General features: G+C 37.3%; 1 protein-coding gene and 1 long non-coding RNA gene across 23 annotated transcripts in view; one reads left to right on the top strand and one right to left on the bottom strand.

The window, feature by feature from the left end:
* Positions 1-18,666, top strand: part of GIGYF2 (GRB10 interacting GYF protein 2) — a 161,424-nt gene that overhangs the window by 49,347 nt on the left and 93,411 nt on the right. For 17 of the 19 annotated variants that reach the window (XM_009238232.4, XM_009238236.4, XM_002812994.6 and 14 more), the window contains 5 exons: positions 1,235-1,364; positions 2,607-2,702; positions 9,782-9,893; positions 14,057-14,168; positions 14,977-15,017. In XM_009238232.4, coding sequence (XP_009236507.2) covers positions 1,235-1,364; positions 2,607-2,702; positions 9,782-9,893; positions 14,057-14,168; positions 14,977-15,017 — 491 coding nt within the window. Of the gene's footprint in view, positions 1-1,234; positions 1,365-2,606; positions 2,703-9,781; positions 9,894-14,056; positions 14,169-14,976; positions 15,018-17,928; positions 18,201-18,666 lie in introns of those variants that run through there. The other 2 variants (XM_054550003.2, XM_054550004.2) reach the window with 1 other exon arrangement.
* On the bottom strand, positions 13,727-17,952 carry LOC129058168 (uncharacterized). 4 transcript variants are annotated; one of them, XR_008523116.1, is made up of 4 exons: positions 17,808-17,952; positions 17,155-17,250; positions 15,074-15,144; positions 13,727-14,236 (listed from the first exon to the last, which is right to left on the bottom strand). It is a non-coding gene; the product is annotated as an uncharacterized LOC129058168 (long non-coding RNA). The 4 variants fall into 4 exon arrangements; XR_008523117.1 differs by having other exon boundaries at positions 14,063-14,236; positions 15,074-15,208; positions 17,808-17,948; XR_008523115.1 differs by having other exon boundaries at positions 14,063-14,236; positions 15,074-15,208; positions 17,795-17,940.

An 18,666-nucleotide genomic window follows, 5' to 3' on the forward strand; every position in this document is an offset into this window, starting at 1 on the left:
CTTTTGGGCACATATTTCAATGCTTCTATTGAATTTTTCCTTAGTCTAAACTAGAATTAAAGTAGCTTGGTCCCTTTCATGCTTGATATCAGCTACTCCTGATGTTAGTTTTTCCACTTGCTGTCTGACACAGTGCTACAGTAGAATCTTACTCGCCATTTTTTGCTGAAGTTTTCTTCCCTGTCTTTTTCCCCATAAAAATATATTATTTTAAAATTAAACAAAGCAGTCCCTTTTCCCCAAGTTCTGTTCTTTAGAGGCAACTTTTGTTATCAGTTTGGAGTATATTTTTTGTCTTCTTAGCAGTAAATGTAGTTTTCAATTTGTCTTTGTACTTTACTGCGTTTTCGGATTCTCTGCACTGACCATTAATTGCTTTTATTAAAAACGTTGTGAAATACTTCAGGCATATAAAAATGTAAATTGTGATAAACACCCGTGTATTCATTGGCAAGCTGCAAAAATAAAACATTGTAGGTACAATTAAAGCTGCCTTTATAATCTTAACTTTTGCAGATATAACCTTATCTTTTGCAGATATAACCTTATTCTGAATGTTGTATTTGTCAATTTCATGTTTGTTTCTATGCTTTTGCTGCAGTTTGTATGTCTTGAAACAGTATAAACCTAGCTGCAGGTTTATGCATTTTATATAAAAATTATCATTACTATAGGCTGTGTTTTGATTTTTCTTTTGTATAGCATACTTTATTAAATATTTTAGTCATTACCAAATTGCCAAATAGATAATTAAATAATTAGCTATTATCAAATAATTCTTTGAAGTGATTATTTCAGTTTATAATACCACAAACACTACTTGAAAGTTTCCATTGTTTTACATCCTTTCCGACACCTGGTATTATCAGACTTATTAAGTTTTATGAATCTAATGAGTGTAAGGTAGTATCTCACTTTCGTTTTAATCATATGCGCCTTTTAAAATTTGGAAAAATGTGTCCCTTTTTCATTCTGTAAGCTTCTGGGAGACGTAGCCATGATGCCTTTTAAGTTAAGGAATTGCCACATGGTTGTCTAGTTATCTCTCAATAAACTGCCCTTTTAGTGTGCCATGACAAAAGATTGTATTAAAGCTAAAGTCTGATACTTTGAGATAGTAGGATTTCTTTTTGCTCTTCTAAAGAACTAAAATGAATTTTTTTTGACAGTGTATAGTATAAAAAGTCTGTAGCACCAGAACATTTTGACATATTCTCTGTCTTTTCTATTCTAGGCTCCGAGCTCTGTCCAGTGGTGGGAGTATTACATCCCCTCCTCTTTCTCCAGCATTGCCGAAGTATAAATTAGCAGATTATCGTTATGGCCGAGAAGAAATGTTAGCACTTTTCCTTAAAGACAACAAGGTAAGAAAGTAGGAAAAGAGTTCAAAATTGTGAATGAGACTTTGGGATATATACCATGATGTACTGATACATGAAAACTGATTTATTTTACTAATGTATTGACCCATGCCTTTCCACCTTAACTGTTTCCCTGCTTTGAAGCCTGCAATAGTTAACAGAGGATCTTCTAAGTGTTACCACACACTATATTTTAGGCAGCTTCATGGAAACAGGAGAGTAGTCAGCACTTACTGCCTTCTCTAGCTAACTTCCTCTTAACCCCCCTTTCATGTCTATTTGTATCCTAGTTCAATGGCTAAGAAATGAAGAATTTTTCCTTTCTCTTTATTGTACCTCTTATCCTACTTTCCACTTAAAAATAAGGAGCCAACAGGAGGAGCACCTTCGACTATATAAAATTTTTAGTGGAGACAAAACCTTAAAATGTAACACTACATTTGTGTCACTTAGATCAAAACTGAAACAGTGTAAAATATACTTTTATTATGACTTTTATCTTACTCACTGACTAGTAAGAAATAATATTTTGTATTTTTTCCCAATATACATTTTTTTTGAGACAGAGTCTGGCTCAGTCACCCAGGCTGGAGTGCAGTGGCACGATCTCGTCTCACTGCAACCTCTGCAACCCAGGTTCAGGTGATTCTTGTGCTTCAGTCTCCTGAGTAGCTGGGATTATAGATATGCGTTACCACGCTTGGCTAATTTTTTTGTATTTTTAGTAGAGATGAGATTTCACCATGTTGGCCAGGCTAGTCTCCAACTTCTGCCCTCAAGTGATCTGCCTGCTTTGGCCTCCAAAAGTGCTGGGATCACAGGCGTGAGCCACAATGCCCCACTTCCAGTATACTTTGTTTTTCAATGATCGAGAATTTCAAATTTTAATGATGGTTGCTAAGGACACATACAGTTGCTTATAAAACTCTCCTTATCATCTTCTGCTTTGCATTAAATGTAGAGACTTTTATTCCTCTACTTTGTGCTCTGGTATAGCAGAATTAGTGCTAAATCCAAAAGTGGCAATCACTTGAGAAGCTGGGGAGTATTGACTGGGGTTTTTAATATTGACTCTCTCAAAATGTATAAGGGCTATAGAAGTCAATTATGGCTGAATAGGCATTAATCTGTATTTATAATAATCAACAATAAATAGAAGAGTATTCTTTCTTGGATTTATCTTCTTGTATTTCTTCTTATTTCAGGAATAGCATTAATCTCATAATCATGTGTTTGGTCCTACAGATACCTTCAGACCTTCTGGATAAAGAATTTCTGCCTATCCTCCAGGAGGAACCCCTTCCACCATTGGCTCTGGTACCCTTTACAGAAGAAGAACAGGTTTGTGATTAGCTCTGAGCCCCAGCAAACTCTTATTCTTTTCCTGCTAAGGCATGAAAATAGGAAGTTACTATTTATGTATGCTCTAAGGATTATCCTGCATCCTCATAGGTCTGCTTTCTTCTATTTCTTGGTGTGTTGATGCTTATTAGTTGACTAGATTTTGCTGTAGTATCTGTAGCTTTTGAGTATTATTTGGAAACGTTTGTAGATCCTTAAGGACATTGGGAACCATCCTTTAAAACTTACTCAAGTAGAGAGGAAGAGTGATTTGTGGGGAGGGGAGAAAATCATCTTTGCAAATAAGCAGATTTTCAGAAGTAATTACCAACCTGAATTCTTACCAGTGCATTTTACCACTAAGGGAAAAATGTAGATCTTCAGTTCAAAATGCATTCAAAACTCGTCTGTCACCAATGTGTGTGTGTGTGCGTGAGAGAGTGATGTGAGAAAGTAAAACTTGTGGGCTGGAAAGTAGCGAATTTAGTGTTGTTCCTGTTTATAGTGTATTTTGTTCTGTGCAAAGAAAATAAAAGAGTTTCTGATTTCAAGGAACTTATGATGACTAGAAAAATGGAAAAATAAGCCTTGTTGGAAAGCTTGAATGTTACTTTATGGGCATCCATACGGGAAGAAGAGAGTCCAGACAGCCAAAAATATATCTGTTTGACTCTTAAGGAAAAGGTAAAGCAAGAAGTGATAAAAATCTTTTCAAATACTCTATGAAATATTAAAATCCTGGGCATTGGAAAGAGAATTTTTCAAGAGGGTTTTAAACTATGAAATTTTGAACGACAAAAATGTTGGGGCCAGACGCATGGCTCACACCTGTAATCCCAGCGCTTTGGGAGGCCGAGGTGGGCAGATCACCTGAGGTCGGGAGTTCGAGACTAGCCTGGCCAACATGGTGAAACCCTATCTCTACTAAAAATAAAAAAATTAGTCGAGCGTGATGACACACGGTTGTAATCCCAGCTACTTGGGAGGCTGAGGCAGGAGAATCGCTTGAACTCGGGAGACAGAGGTTGCAATGAGCTGAGATTGTATCACTGCACTCCAGCCTGGGCAAAGAGTGAGACTCCATTAAAAAAAAAAAGGAACAAAATGTTGGCATATGTCCTTTACTTGAATACCTTCTGTACACTTGGTACAAAAATGCAGAAGTGTGATACACAGAGGAAAATGCACCTTGGACATGGCTGTAGCCAAAGGTCTTCCTGGCAGAGGGGTAAAAACTGAGCCTTAGGAATTAGGGTAAAAAAGAATCCTGCAATTCAACTAATATTTTAATCCTTTCCATGCCAGCTGCCCCCTTTCCCAGAGGCCGCGAATGTTAGCAATTTCTTATGTATTTTTCCAAGTAAATATGGAAATATATTTTCCTCCTTTTAATACAAGTGGTATGGTTCTGTACTTCCAACATCAAGTATTTTTATTGAAAGACTTCCCTGCAGATTTGGGAAAATTTTTTCCCATCATTTTTGTTTGCATTTCCTTGCCTGTAGCAGTTAACAGTTGTTTTTCAGTTGTTTATTCATCATTTATATTTCTGTTAATTTTTTTCTTGCCTTTGCCAATTTTTCTTTTGGGATATTCATCTTTTGCTTGTTGATTTATGCTGTTTATATGAGCTCTGTGTGTGTGTGTGTGTGTGTGTGTGTGTGTATTTTTTGTTTACTTATTTAGATTTTCTTTTTTGAGCTAGGTTCTCACTCTGTCATCCAGGCTGGAGTATAGTGAGGGTCTCACTCTGTCACCCAGGCTGAGTACAGTGGCATGATCATAGCTCACTACAACCTTGAACTTCTGGGCTCAAGGGATTCTCCTGCCTCAGCCTCCTGCATAGCTGGGAGTACAGGTGCATGCCACCACATTTGGCTAATTTCGTTTTTTGTAGAGACAGGATCTCGCTCTGTTATCTAGGCTGGTGTTGAACTCCTGGCCTCAAGCGATTCTCCTACCTCAGCCTCTCAAAGTGCTGGGCCTACAGGCATGATCCACCATGCCTGGTCTGGCTCCTCATATTTTAAAGTCATTGACCATAGCTGTGCCCAGTAAGTTTTCTAAATGTTAAAATTGCATTTATGATTTTATTTATTTCTTTTTCTTTTTCTCTTTGAGACTGAGTCTTGCTCAGTCACTCAGGCTGTAGTGCAGTGTCACAGTCTTGGCTCACCACAACATCTGCCTCCTGGGTTCAAGGGATTCTTGTGCTTCAGCCTCCCGAGTAGCTGGGATTACAGGCGTATACCAACATGCCTGGCTAATTTTTGTATTTTTAGTAGAGACAGGGTTTCACCATGTTGGTCAGGCTGGTCTCAAACTTCCTGAGCTCAAGTGAATCCTCCTGCCTTGGCCTCCCAAAGTTCTGGGATTACAGGGGTGAGCCATTATGCCTGGCCACATTATGATTTTAAATAAAAAAGCTAATTTTATGAGCTTCATATACTAGTTCTATTCTTTTGTGATTATTCTTTTAATTTTTAGCTATTTATATATTATTTTTAAAAATTCCTTTTTATGTTTCTTTAAATGATTTCCTAGATTTCTTAGAGACTAAATATATCAGAAGAGGGAGGAGGACATGCTACTAGTTACCAAAATGTGGTAGACTTCTATTCAACAGAGTGAATAATTGAATTACCCAGAAACATCTTGTAACATTTTAAAGAAATTAGTGTGTAGTAAGTACACAAATCATTTGGAAAATCAAAAATTAATTTGCAAATGTTGCTTGGGATCTGTTGGTTAACTGCAGTTAACCAGTAATAGTTGGTTAACAATTTAGAGAAGAATAAAATTAGGTATGCACTACACCTATACACCAAAATTAGTTCTAGAACAACTAAAGGAATATGTTTAATTTTGTTCTTATGATGGAAATGTTTATCTTAAGGTCTGTATTCTGTGATCACAGCATCTTGATGCAAGGATTGGAAGGTTTTCACTGTAGCCACAGAAGATCATCAGGTCCATTTTGAAGGCATTTAAAATGCACCATTTGGGATTTCCTGATACATATTTGGTAGCCTTTATCATTTACCAAATATGTTGGAGTAGGACAGTGCTTAAAGCTGGCAAAAAATTCGATGTTTGTCCTTTGAATGATCAGGTACCCCTTCAGAGATTAGTATAGACTAGATCTTCCTAGACTAGAGTTTTGTGTACCTTTTCTTTTGGTACTTCTAGGGAGGTAAATAATAACTTAAAGCAGGCTTCTTGCTGCATGTCTTGTTTGCTAAAGTTACCTGAAATAGGTATTTTTAAAGTATACTGACATACTCATTCTCCTTCTCCCTCCATGTATCTATGTATCAAATATAGTGAGAAAAAAATGCATTACACCTGCAATTTAGGTAGCTGTTACAAGACTGGTGTATTTTATTTATTTGACATCAAAGAAGTTACTTTATTTATTCTTTTTTTTTTTTTTTTTTTTTTGAGACAGAGTCTCACTCTATTGCCCAGGCTGGAGTGCAGTGGCGCGATCTTGGCTCACTGCAAGCTCTGCTTCTCGGGTTCACGCCATTCTCCTGCCTCAGCCTCCCGAGTAGCTGGGACTACAGGTGCCCGCCACTGCACCCGGCTAATTTTTTGTATTTTTAGTAGAGACGGGGTTTCACCTTGTTAGCCAGGATGGTCTCGATCTCCTGACCTTGTGATCCGCCCGCCTCGGCCTCCCAAAGTGCTGGGATTACAGGCGTGAGCCACCGCGCCCAGCCTATTTATTCATTCTTGATAATACTTGTATATATACCTAACAAAATTCAAAAAGCACATAATGAAAAGCAAGTCTGTGACTCACCCAAACTCTGCCACCTATTACTCTTCCTCAGAAATAACCGCTATTTCCATTTTCTTGTATTCCCTTCCAGGGGTGCTTATGGTGTCTACAACTATCTGTATATTCCCTTAAACACTATTTCACACACACACACAGAAATGGTAGCATGCTGTGCACACAGTTCTACACTTGACAGTATTTATTTATTTATTTATTTATTGAGACAGAATCTCACTCTATTGCCCAGGCTAGAGTGCAGTGGTGTGATCTTGGCTCACTGCAACCTCTGTTTCTCGGATTCAAGTAATTCTTCTGCCTCAGCCTCCCGAGTAGCTGGGATTATAGACGCCCACCACCACGCCTGGCTAATTTTTGTATTTTTATTAGAGATGGGGTTTCACCATGTTGGCCAGGATGGCCTCCAACTCCTGACCTCAAGTGATCCGCCTGCCTTGGCCTCCCAAAGTGATGGGATTACAGGCGTCTGCCACCATCCTTGGCTATTTTTTGTAATTTTAGTGGAGATGGTGTTTTGCTGTGTTGGCCAGGCGAGTCTCGAACTTCTGGCCTCAAGTGATCTGCCTGCCTTGACCTCCCAAATTGCTGGGATTACAGGTGTGAGCCACCGTGCCTGGCACTTTACAGTTTTAACCTAAGCATCTAAAAGATAATGACATACTTAGCTTTTAGTATGTATTAGACACTGTTCTAAGCACTTAACATTTAATGTGTTGAGTGCTTGCAGTGACCCGTGAGGTAGATAAAAATATCCCTATCTACATTATATAGATGAGGAAAATGAGGCACAGAGAAGTTGAGTATAGGGGCCAGAATTCAGTCCCAGGGAGTTTGGCCTCTCCGTGTTCCTAATTACAAGTATGCTCCATGTCTCTGTATATTAGGTTGACCATAGGACATTGCAGTTTTTGTTATCATACGATTCTGCCTAAGAAATAGATTTGTGGCCCAGCACAGTGGCTCACACCTGTAATCCCAGCACTTTGGGAGGCCGAGGCGGGCATATCACAAAGTCAGGAGATTGAGACCATCCTGGCCAACACTGTGAAACCCCATTTCTACCAAAAATAGAAAAAATTAGCCGGGCATGGTGGCATGCACCCGTAGTCCCAGCTACTCAGGAGGCTGAGCCAGGAGAATCGCTTGAACCCGGAAGGCAGAGGTTGCAGTGAGCTGAGACTGTGCCACTGTACTCCAGCCTGAACGACAGAGCAAGACCCCATCTCAAAAAAAAAAAAAAAAAGAAATAGAGTTGTTTCTTTTTTTTTTTTTAATCAGCAGTACAGAATTTTACATGTTAGAGGACCATGATTTTTAAATTAGGATTGGCTAATACATAGATGGCTTCCATATTTTTGCTTTTATGAACAGTACTGTAGTTAATGATCTTTCTGTTTATGTTAGTTTTTACATGGGTAAGAAGTAGAATTGTTGTGTCAAAGGGGATGGGCATTTAAATAATTTTTAGAAATTGCCTTCTAGAGAGATTATACTAGTTTATACTTTCATCAGCAATGTATGAGAGTTTGTGAAAATATATGAGTGTGTCTCCACACATACAGATGGGTGCATTTGAGTTTTATATATGTGATAGTTTGGTTAATAGGTGTTCAACTGCATGGGATCCTAGCATACATAATGCAGTTAGCTCTGACCACAATTATTTCAATATTAGAATATATTAATCTGTATTTTGGGACCTCATACTGTTGTTTAATTATAATAATACCCAGAGACATTATTTAGTACCCCACTGCTTACTCTGTGCTAAAAGGTAAGTTAATATATATGTTTCAATCAGTTTTCTTTTTTATTAAGTACATTTTATTATAGTTTGAAATAGAAATATAATTTTTGAGTTTGGTGTCTTTTATTTTTAGTTGTCAAATATATCTTAAGTCTTTAGTTTTGAAGTTACTTGATTATATGACTATATACCTATAAACTAAAAAAAAATCTTATTTACAGTGATAAAGTTCCTAAAACTTACCAAACAAATTGTTGTGAATAAAATTCTGAAAAAAGCAGCTAGGAGAAAATGACCTATTTATTACAACACATTTAATAATGAAAGTAGAAGTTTTTTAACGATTAGATGTTGACTTCTTCAAAAGAAGGTGGTATAGACATCATATTTCAGTTGACTTTGAATCAAAATAGAAAGTCAGTGGAAACCAGTTTGGACTAAAATATTAGTTGAATTGCAGGATTCTTTTTTACCTTAATTCTTTCTTTCTTTTTTTTTGAGACGGAGTCTTGCTCTGTCACCCAGGCTAGAGTGCAGTGGCATGATCTCGGCTCACTGCAGCCTCTGCCTCCTGGGTTCAAGCAATTCGCCTGCCTCAGCCTCCCAAGTAGCTGGGATTACAGGTGCCTGCCACCGCGCCTGGCTAATTTTTGTATTTTCAGTAGAGACAGGGTTTCACCATCTTGGCCAGGCTAGTCTCGAACTCCTGACCTCATGATCCACCTGCCTCGGCCTCCCAAAGTGCTGGGATTACAGGCATGAACCACCACGCCTGGCCTTTTACCTTGACTCTTAAGCCTAAGGTTTTCTCTCTGCCAGGAGAACCCTTGGCTACAGACATACCAAAGGTGCACTCCACTATCTCTTTGTACTTGACCCTGTTCCAGATTGGCTGCAGTGCAAATGCAGGTTAATAACTGAGTGATTGGGTTTTACTTTAATTTATTAAGTATTCCCTTCATCTTCCCATTAATGCGTTATTTAGATGGTTGGTCTTGTTTAGATCCTTGGCCCTTTCCCATTCACTTATGAGTCCTGTCATTCTGTTGAATACTACTTGGAGTTGCTAATTCACATTGATGTGCAGAATGTCCTACTCTCGCATCAGACCTTTTGGTAACTCCCTTTCATTTCCACCTTTCCCCAGTTAAAGGCTTACGGGACCCTTTCAAACCAGATCTCTTTTGTAAAATTTTCTCTATTTATTCTGTTATGTATTTTCCCTATCTACTTGTGCATATATAGAGTGTTTAGTTTGTTTGCTTATTTCCTCACCAAACCTAGCATAGTGTAAGACATTGGTTGTCAGTTCTGTTGCTCTGAAATGTTAATTTGCAATTATCAGGTAAAATCGAGTTTTGGATCATCTCGTATGTTGTGCAGTTATGGTTTTCCATTGCTAGTAGTAATTAGATGCCATTTTATAGATGCAGAGGGAATGTGGGGAGAAGCAACATGTAGTTTTATCTGTTTCATCCATTTTTTTCTTTCTTTTTGTTCCTTTTTTCTCTTTTTTTTTTTTTTTGGCAGAGAAACTTTTCCATGTCTGTAAATAGTGCTGCTGTCCTGCGATTGACAGGACGAGGAGGAGGAGGAACAGTGGTGGGGGCTCCTAGAGGTCGAAGTTCTTCAAGAGGGCGAGGTGAGCTTTCATATGAAAAAAGTAATAATGGAGGAGGAGGAGGATAGAGAACTTACTTTTAAAATATTTTAATGCCTGATTTAATAAAAACTGTTCTTTGACATTAACTGCATACTAAATGTCCTGAATATTTATATTCAGAACCATTTTTTTAAGGTATCTCCTCTATAATCCCTGATTTGGAACAGAGGAGTATAATTCTAGCTGTACAGATTTGAACATGAGGGAGTCTAGACAGTCCCAATTCACTCCGAGAAATCCATGTTCCTCATCCCCAGAGAGCCTTACACTTTGGGAGCCAACGCCTCCTGAAGTGTCTTAACTATGGAAGCAGCACTGAAGTACCTGCAGTCCTCTGTGACAGTTTCTGTGTGAGGGGCGTGTGCCAAGAGCTTCTCCAGCCAGAGAGGGGCTTTAACAAAAACTGCCTCATCAAGACTAGGACCTTTGGGGTAGAACAAAAGATAATTCTGCCACATTCATTTATTTAACTTATAGTTTTACACACTTTTGTCTGGAAAAATAGTTCTTATTTTGATATTACTTGTTTCTTTGATATCTGCCCCCTATTTTGGGTTTGCTGATTTTCTCCTATATGATGACATTCTTAATATTTGTAATATGAATATTTGCTTAATCATTTAGCTCTTACGTTGACTACATCATAACAGTGGTCTAAATACACCTTGTAATTTTCTCTAAGAGATGCTTTAGAAATGGAAGAATTGGATGTCTGCAATGAGTGAGACCATTGTCTCTGCGTATTGTACCACCAAGATTGGCATGATCATGAGTATAGAGTATTTAAATTCTTTATAAATAGAGTAATTTATCTAGAGTCTCTCTAGAAAATGTATTCAATTGTGCATTCCTGGGAAGAGATTTCTTTTAGTAGTCTACTCAGAATGTGAGAATCCAGGTGTGAAGTGTCTGATTAAAACTCTCCACTTGTTTTGCTAGGTACTATTACCTAGTTGTGTTTTTTCCTTCTGGCTTTATTTGTCCATCTTTAGAGAGTTTTTTGTTTTTTTTTTTTTTTACCCTGAGGAGATGTTAGACTAATCTGTAAAACTTAAAGGAAATACCTGTGCAACAAAATTCTGGGTGGTGGGATCTAGGCATGTGTGTGCTTCAAAAGCTCCACAGGCAATTCAGATTCATAAACCGAGTTAGGTTCCATTGGTCCAGAATTTGAGACCCATGCATCTTGGTGGCATGGTGGTGGTTTCGAATTGGGACTGACCACTTATGGCTCTGGCCTGCTGCTTGGGCATTTCCTGTGTTTTTCTGCTGTGGGTTGGTGGCAAGGAGAGGTTGTACTTGGGCAGCTTTGCCTCCAGTGCTTTTCAGGGCAAGCCAGGGAGAGATCTTCTTGATGAAGAAGTGTGAAGAACACCGACTTTTGTGTGCTGCAAATACCAACCAATCTCTGAACAGCACCCCCCTCCCCCCGCCATTACTTAATCGAGAAACAAGTGAATGATTGAATTTCTCCTTGCTTTTTGCTTTATGATTGAATTTCTACTTGCTTTTTGGTTTCTTTGAAATGAAGGGTTATCACATATGATAGAAAGCTTACATTCGGAATTTAATCAGGCTATGTAAAAAAGATAGATGTTGTGACATATGTAAGAAGTCATGACTTTATTTACATATTAATGTTGAAGAATGGCACGAAACTAGTCAAGTGTCTGAACTGACTTGGTGTGAAAAGTATTTTTAACATTATCTCAACCACCCGTGATTCTTTTTAATGATCTCAGTAGCTCATTTTCTAAAAGAAAGTTGTAATTATAATCTGTGGTTTTGTGTTTTCCACTCATTACTTAATTTTAACTTGCTGGTTAAATAATGATTATTGTGGCTTTTCTTTGTATAGGCAGAGCTAACACTAGATGATTATCTTGGCTGTTTGCAACTTTAGGAAACTTTGATGTGGAAATTGACTGATTTCCAGGCTGCTAAATATCATGTACTAGTAAAATTTAAATAAACTAAATAGGTGGTAAGAACAACATGAAACTGTCGTCTTATTTTATTTGGTTAGGTTGTTTAAAAATAAAGCAGATTGACACAACTCTCAACCATTGTCTTCATCATTATTAAAAGGAAGTATGTTTTAATTCCCAAAAAGAATAGGGTGAATTCTCAGTAGAACAGTTCTTTAATTGAGCCTTACGATAGGTTCATCATGTTATATTTACTTACTTATTCATGTATGGGAACCACTTTATAGAAGATTAAAATTTTTCCAAGTTGGAAAGCTTTAGGACTTGATCGTTGTAGTATGTCCCACCCTAAAGTTTTAGTATCATTAGCAGGACTGGTGTCAGTGCTAGTCATAACTGAGAAAATATTTTATATGTGTTTTGCTTGATTTTCAGGTAAGCTGGAGGCTATTTTTTATATTTATATGTTTCTGGAATAAAACATTTTCTTCCAGGTGATACAAGTGTAATGGCCTTCCTGAGAAAATGGCTTTCTCTAAAAGACGAGGAGACTTTTGCCCCCATCCTAAAATCTTCCTTGTAGAGGACATGCGTTATATGACAATTTGTATTACATTATTTTAGGATCTTAAATACAGTGTATATATTTCCTGAAGGGGAGAAGTACTTAAACTGTGAGTTGACTTTAAGTGAAGTTGACACAAGTGGAAGGGTAACTTTAAGATTATTATAGTTCCACCGTGCTTCTCACTTCCATTTGACAAATGAGGAAGTGGGTACTTGCACTAGTCAAGAGGGTATCCATTGTTTCTAAGATTACCCACAAAATAATTTGGTGCATTATTTTGATACTTCATAATATAGTCATATAAAAGTACAAGTGTATTCTGAGTTAATTCTTGATAAATTACAAACAAGAAATAGAAATACTGCATGATATTTGAAGTAATTAGCTCAATTATATTTAGCTTTGGGATGCATTTGTCAAGATCCCATCATCATTTTTCTTTGGGTCATTGTGCGCTGTGAGAAAAATTGAGCTAGGGACGATGGCTAAGATTTCACCTAGTTATAAATACATCCTTAGACCCCCACCCCTCCTCCCCTCCTCTCATTTTCTCACCTGCATATTGAATACAAATGTTTGTTGGGAAAACTGTACATAAAGTATAAAGCTAAAAGTGCATATGGTCTTCTGCCTCCAGACCTAACAATTGGGTATATAGCCTTCTTGACCCTAACGGTGCAGCTATATCATTTATATAAATGGAATAATTTTTATTTGCATCATTCTTCAGTATGTTCTTGTTATTGAACAGAATAATATCCGTGCTTAATCCGCTGTGGCATCACAGTGTTCTACTGTATTTTATCAGAATTTATGTAGCTAATCCTTTATTGATCAGATTTCTAGTTTTTTTTTAATTACAGTAAACATCTTCATATATATTTGCATTTTTGTACAACTATTTCTATTAGGATAAATCCTAAGTAGAATTGTTGAGTCAAATGTCAATAGATATAACCAAATTGCCTTCAGTAAAGGCCAGTTTATGCTTGAACCACCAGAGAGAGCCTCTAAATCCCTATACCCAGACACTCTGCCAGCTTTGTTGGTTCAAGTTTAGTCCTGCTACATTTCTTTTTAACCTCAAGATTTGGGTATAGAGTAAACTGTACCTTTGGTTACTGTGTAATATACCCTGTATGGCGTTCATGAGATTTGATGGTTTTAGAATTGATGCTATTAAGTTTTCCTTTCTCTGGGATTAGATAAATTATTTTAACTTTTATGCTTGACTTTTTAACTTTAGCCCCTGTATTCTTAAACTCTCTAAACCAAGATTTCTTCCATTTTTATGAAAATAAAACAATAAAATATTTAATCTACGGTAGTGTTTTATTGAACTTCTTAGAATTTCACTATTCAACTTTTTGTTAAAGAACTTAAAGTTGATACTTTCTTGTTCGGGACTGGGTCTATTACATTATATTATGTTAGTTTTTTAACTTGTTTCTTTCAGCCTCTTGTGGTCCAGCTACTTCAGTGCCATTGTTGGTCTCATAAGTCAAGATCATCAGGCCTCATTCAGTATTTAAATGTAGATGTCCTGCCTTGTATAGAGATGGAACTTTAGATATTAATTTATGGCGGTGAATGTGTGCCACATGTTGACATCTGACTATCATTTTTTTCTGTTTTCTTATTTTCAGGCAGAGGCAGAGGTGAATGTGGTTTCTACCAAAGAAGTTTTGATGAAGTAGAGGGTGTTTTTGGTCGAGGAGGTGGCAGAGAAATGCATAGATCGCAGAGCTGGGAGGAAAGGTAACTAAAGGATCCACATATTGGCATAAAAATTTCTTGGCATATAAAACTTACTTATTTTTTGCTTTCTGCGGAGAGAAATGTTTTTGTACAGTTAAAGGGTTTCATTTTAAAAAATGCTCTTAAGTATTGAATGTCAAGTTGTACATTAGAAATTTTTAAATGATTCTTATTTAAAGGAAGACGGATTCTAGATAGATAGGTTAATATATGAGTGCCAGCATAGTTAATTTGATTTGGTATTTGATGGCAAATACCAAATTGTCATGTTATTGTTTGTTGGTATTAGTAAAAGTATCTTCTCTCTATATTGTTTGTGACTTTATATGAAGTCTATCAAGATGAGTGGGGGCAATTGCACAAAGATGTATGTACAAGAATGTTCACTGTGATGATATTTATAATACAAAATAATTGGAAATAAGCCAAACAGATTGATGTTGCCCTTATATAATTGTATATCCACAAAGTAGGATATTATATGAGCATTAGAGGTATTTTTGAAAATATTTAATGATGTGGGGAAACACATTCTAAGAGCAGTATATAAAACTGTATACTATGTATCTAATTTTAAAAATAATATTTTGGGTCAATAGAAACAGCTTTTGGTAGGTGAGGGGATGGATATTTTTCTTTTTATCTTTGTGCTTTTCTATATTTTCCAAATATTAGGCAATAACTATGTATTTATTTGTTTTGTAATTTGAAGAAGAAATGCTTTTAGAAAAATGGGAAAGTGAGTGTCACAGATAGGAAATCTATATCACTGTGAGACTTTGTTTGAAACTTATTTTTTCTTTTCCAGGGGTGACAGACGTTTTGAAAAACCAGGACGAAAAGATGTAGGTAAGGTTCTTACCTACACACATAAGGATAAATTTATTAAAAATTGACTCAGTTACCTGCACCTCTCCAGTAGATGGGGCTGCAGCATTTCTTGCATTTAAACTTCCACGGTTATTTGAAGTCTCTACTGCATGAAACCAGAGATGATGAATACAGCCATTAGGATTTACTTGACTTGGTCTGTGTGTTCTCTGCAAGGCATATATTCTTTACTAAGGCCAGTTTGTGAACTGAAGACTCAAGTTAGGAACCAATCTACTAACTCTTTTTCTAGTGTAGATAGCATCTCACAGATGAGAAGAAACAGGGCAAATGCTAAAATCTTTGCTTTTGTATCAGAGAACAAAGGCCAAAACTATCAGTGTTCTTAATTTACTAATTTATTCATCTGGCCTTTTTGCTGTATAGTCCTTTTTTTTTTTTTTTCTTGTTTTGTGATGAGAACAAAAAGAAAATAACTCAGATAAATTACAGTTAAGGTAGCCACAGAAGAGGAACATAATAAAGGAACAGGATTCCATTGTTTATGATGAATTAATCATAATTTGTATTTAAATACATAATTTATATTTAAAGAATTTATACTGTTAAGATGAGCTTCCTAACTGATTAAAGGTACTACCTTACAAACTACCAGTAGGTATTAACATCTGAGGAGAAAATAATGCCAATTCATAGTACCATGAATTGGTACTATGAAAATTATCATTACAAGTTCCAAGTCCTACAAGTGCTAAAAAAGTTCTCCAGAGCATGATTATAACTGATAGTGTTAATCATTTCTTGTTTTTTTTTGTTTTTGTTTTTGTTTTTTGTCTTTTTTTTTTTATTTTGAGACAGAGTCTCAAAGGCTGGAGACTCTGTCACCCAGGCTGGAGTGCAATGGTGTGGTCTTGGCTCACTGCAACCTATGCCTCCCGGGTTCAAGTGAATCTCCTGCTTCAGCCTCCCAAGTAGTTGGGACTACAGGTGCGTGCCACCACACCTGGCTAATTTTTGTATTTTTAGTAGAGATGGGGTTTCACTATGTTGGCCAGGCTGATCTTGAACTCTTGACCTCGTGATCCACCCGCCTCAGCCTCCCAAAGTGCTGGGATTACAGGCATGAGCCACCGTACCGGGCAGTGGTAAATATTTCTTATAAAGATATGTTAAATATGTAAATACCATTCACAGACTGACTTGCAGATTGTTCTAAAAACTAAGTAATTTTAACAGTCAGCTTTGTATCACTGTTTCTATTAAAAACTTAAAGATATCAGTAATTAAAATTTCTCATTTATGAATGTGGCATTGGGAATACATAGTTGTATTTATATTAATGAAAACCGTTAAGGCCAGGTGTGGTAGCTCATGCCTGTAATCCCAGTGCTTTGGGAGGCCAAGGCAGGACAGCCTGGGAGACATGGTGAAACCATGTCTCTACAAAAAAGTACAGAAATTAGACATGCATGATGGCGTGTGCCTGTAGTCCCAGCTGCTTGGGAGGCCGTCATGGGATGGGAGGGTAGCTTGAGCCCAAGAAGTCGAGGCTGCAGTGAGCCGTGATCACACCGTTGCACTCTCTAGCCCAGGTGACAGAGTGAGACCCTGTCAAAAAAAAAAAATAAAGGTGTGTAGCATGAGGAAATTTGGAACAGACTAGGTAGATAGTTTATCGTTAGCTTTAGCCCTATTTTAGACTATTGGATTAACATAATCATGGGGGGCTTGTCAAGACCTCTGCTCCCATCCTTGTCTGATTCAGTACTTGCCACGAATATGTAGAGGGGATGAACGGTAGTTTAAAGAGTACAGGATTTGCAATCAGAAGATCATGGTTATTCTAAGCTCTCAGATCTCATTAGACTCATAATAAAATGAGTGATAATGCCTTACAAAATTTTTAGGGTTATAGTAGTTGTCCCCCTTTATTTGTGGGAGATACATTTCAAGACCCCCAGTGGATGCCTGAAACCACAGATAGTACTGAATCCCATAAATACTATGTTTTTCTATACATATATATCTATGATAAAGTTTAATTTATAAATTAGGCACAGTAAGATATTAACAGTAATAACTAATAATAAAATAGAACAATTATAACAATATACTGTAATAAAAGTTATGTGAGGCTGGGTACAGTGGCTCGCACCTGTAATCCCAGAACTTTGGGAGGCTGAGGTTGGCGGATCACTTGAGGTCAGGAGTTGGAGACCAGCTTGGCCAACATGGTGAAACCCTGACTCTACTAAAAATACAAAAAAAAATTAGCCAGGCATGGTGGGTGAGCACCTGTAATTCCAGCTACTGAGGGAGACTGAGGCAGGGGAATCGCTTGAACCCGGGAGGTGGAGGCTGCAGTGAGCTGAGATTGTGCCGCTGCACTCCAGCCTGGCTGGCAGAGCAAGACTCTGTCTCCAAAAAAAAAAAAAAGTTATGTGAATGTGGTCTCTCTCTCTTTCTCAAAGTACTGTAATATTTTTGGATCACGATTGACCATAGTTAACTGAAAGTTTAAAGCAAAACTGTGGATAAGGCGGGATTACTGTAAATAAGAGCATATGAACTCATTTATTCATTCAACAAATATTGAATTCCCACTTATGTGCTAGGTGCAAAATATTTCTTTAGAGGATGTTGTTGGTATGCTGATCAGATTTTCAAAATCATTCAATATTGTAAGGGATATCTATGGAGTGGAACAGTTAGGACATGGGATCAGAATCAAGGTGAATCAAGAGACCAAATCTAATCAAATGGGGCGTTTTAACAGCAGAAATGAAAGGTCTTACATAAGGAAATTACAGAATTTAAGGAGTGGCTGCATGTAAAAACAGCCTCCTGTGGAAAGGATACAACCCTCTCAGTGACTCTGGGCTTCATGTTCATCAGCGGTGTGCTGATGTCCTCTCAGCCATGGGCAGTATTTACTAAAGTGTCTTCAGTGAGTCAGGTGATAGGCCCATTGTCTTTTATGTTGTCACAGGCAAGCCTAAGCATTGTGTTCACTTCTGGGACCACACCTTGAAAAGGTCCACACATTGGAGTAGAAGGGCTGGGGCATTTGAAGCCTTGTGATAGGAACTGTGTGAAGGAAATGGAGCTGTTTAGATAGGAGACAAGATTGTGGACAGGGCAGGTTGGGAGGAGGGCTTATAGGTCACTCTCTATCAATACCTGCCTACTAATCATGATCATGTGAGTGAGGACTTAGACTTGATCTGTATGAGTCTAAAGGGCAAAAAAGGGCTAACTGTTGGAAGGTTCAAGGGGGCAGGTATTGGACACAATCTTAAAAGATCTAATAATTAGAATTGACTGAAAATGGCTTGGGTTGCCTTGGGAAAGTAGTGAGTTGATAGACCAATAGCCTGATTTTAACTGTTCACACATATTCACACTTTGATGGTTTGGAATAGTCAAGTTTAGTCATCGTTATTCGTGGTTTTCATATTTTAACTATATTAATCCATTGAGGGTAGTTTTCTTAGCCATCCTCTATTAAAGGTAAAGGTTCTTTTCTGTACATCCCATTGGTATATCTTTGAAAAGGCAGGTTCCATAAAACTAAACTAACATGAAGTATCTCAGAATATTAAGGATACTAACTTCTAGTTAGTATCTACTATTATATAACTGCTAGTATACTAAAATATCATGGTAA

The sequence above is a fragment of the Pongo abelii genome, chromosome 11, assembly GCF_028885655.2.
Source record: "Pongo abelii isolate AG06213 chromosome 11, NHGRI_mPonAbe1-v2.0_pri, whole genome shotgun sequence".
In the NCBI taxonomy this organism is placed as follows: domain Eukaryota; kingdom Metazoa; phylum Chordata; class Mammalia; order Primates; family Hominidae; genus Pongo; species Pongo abelii.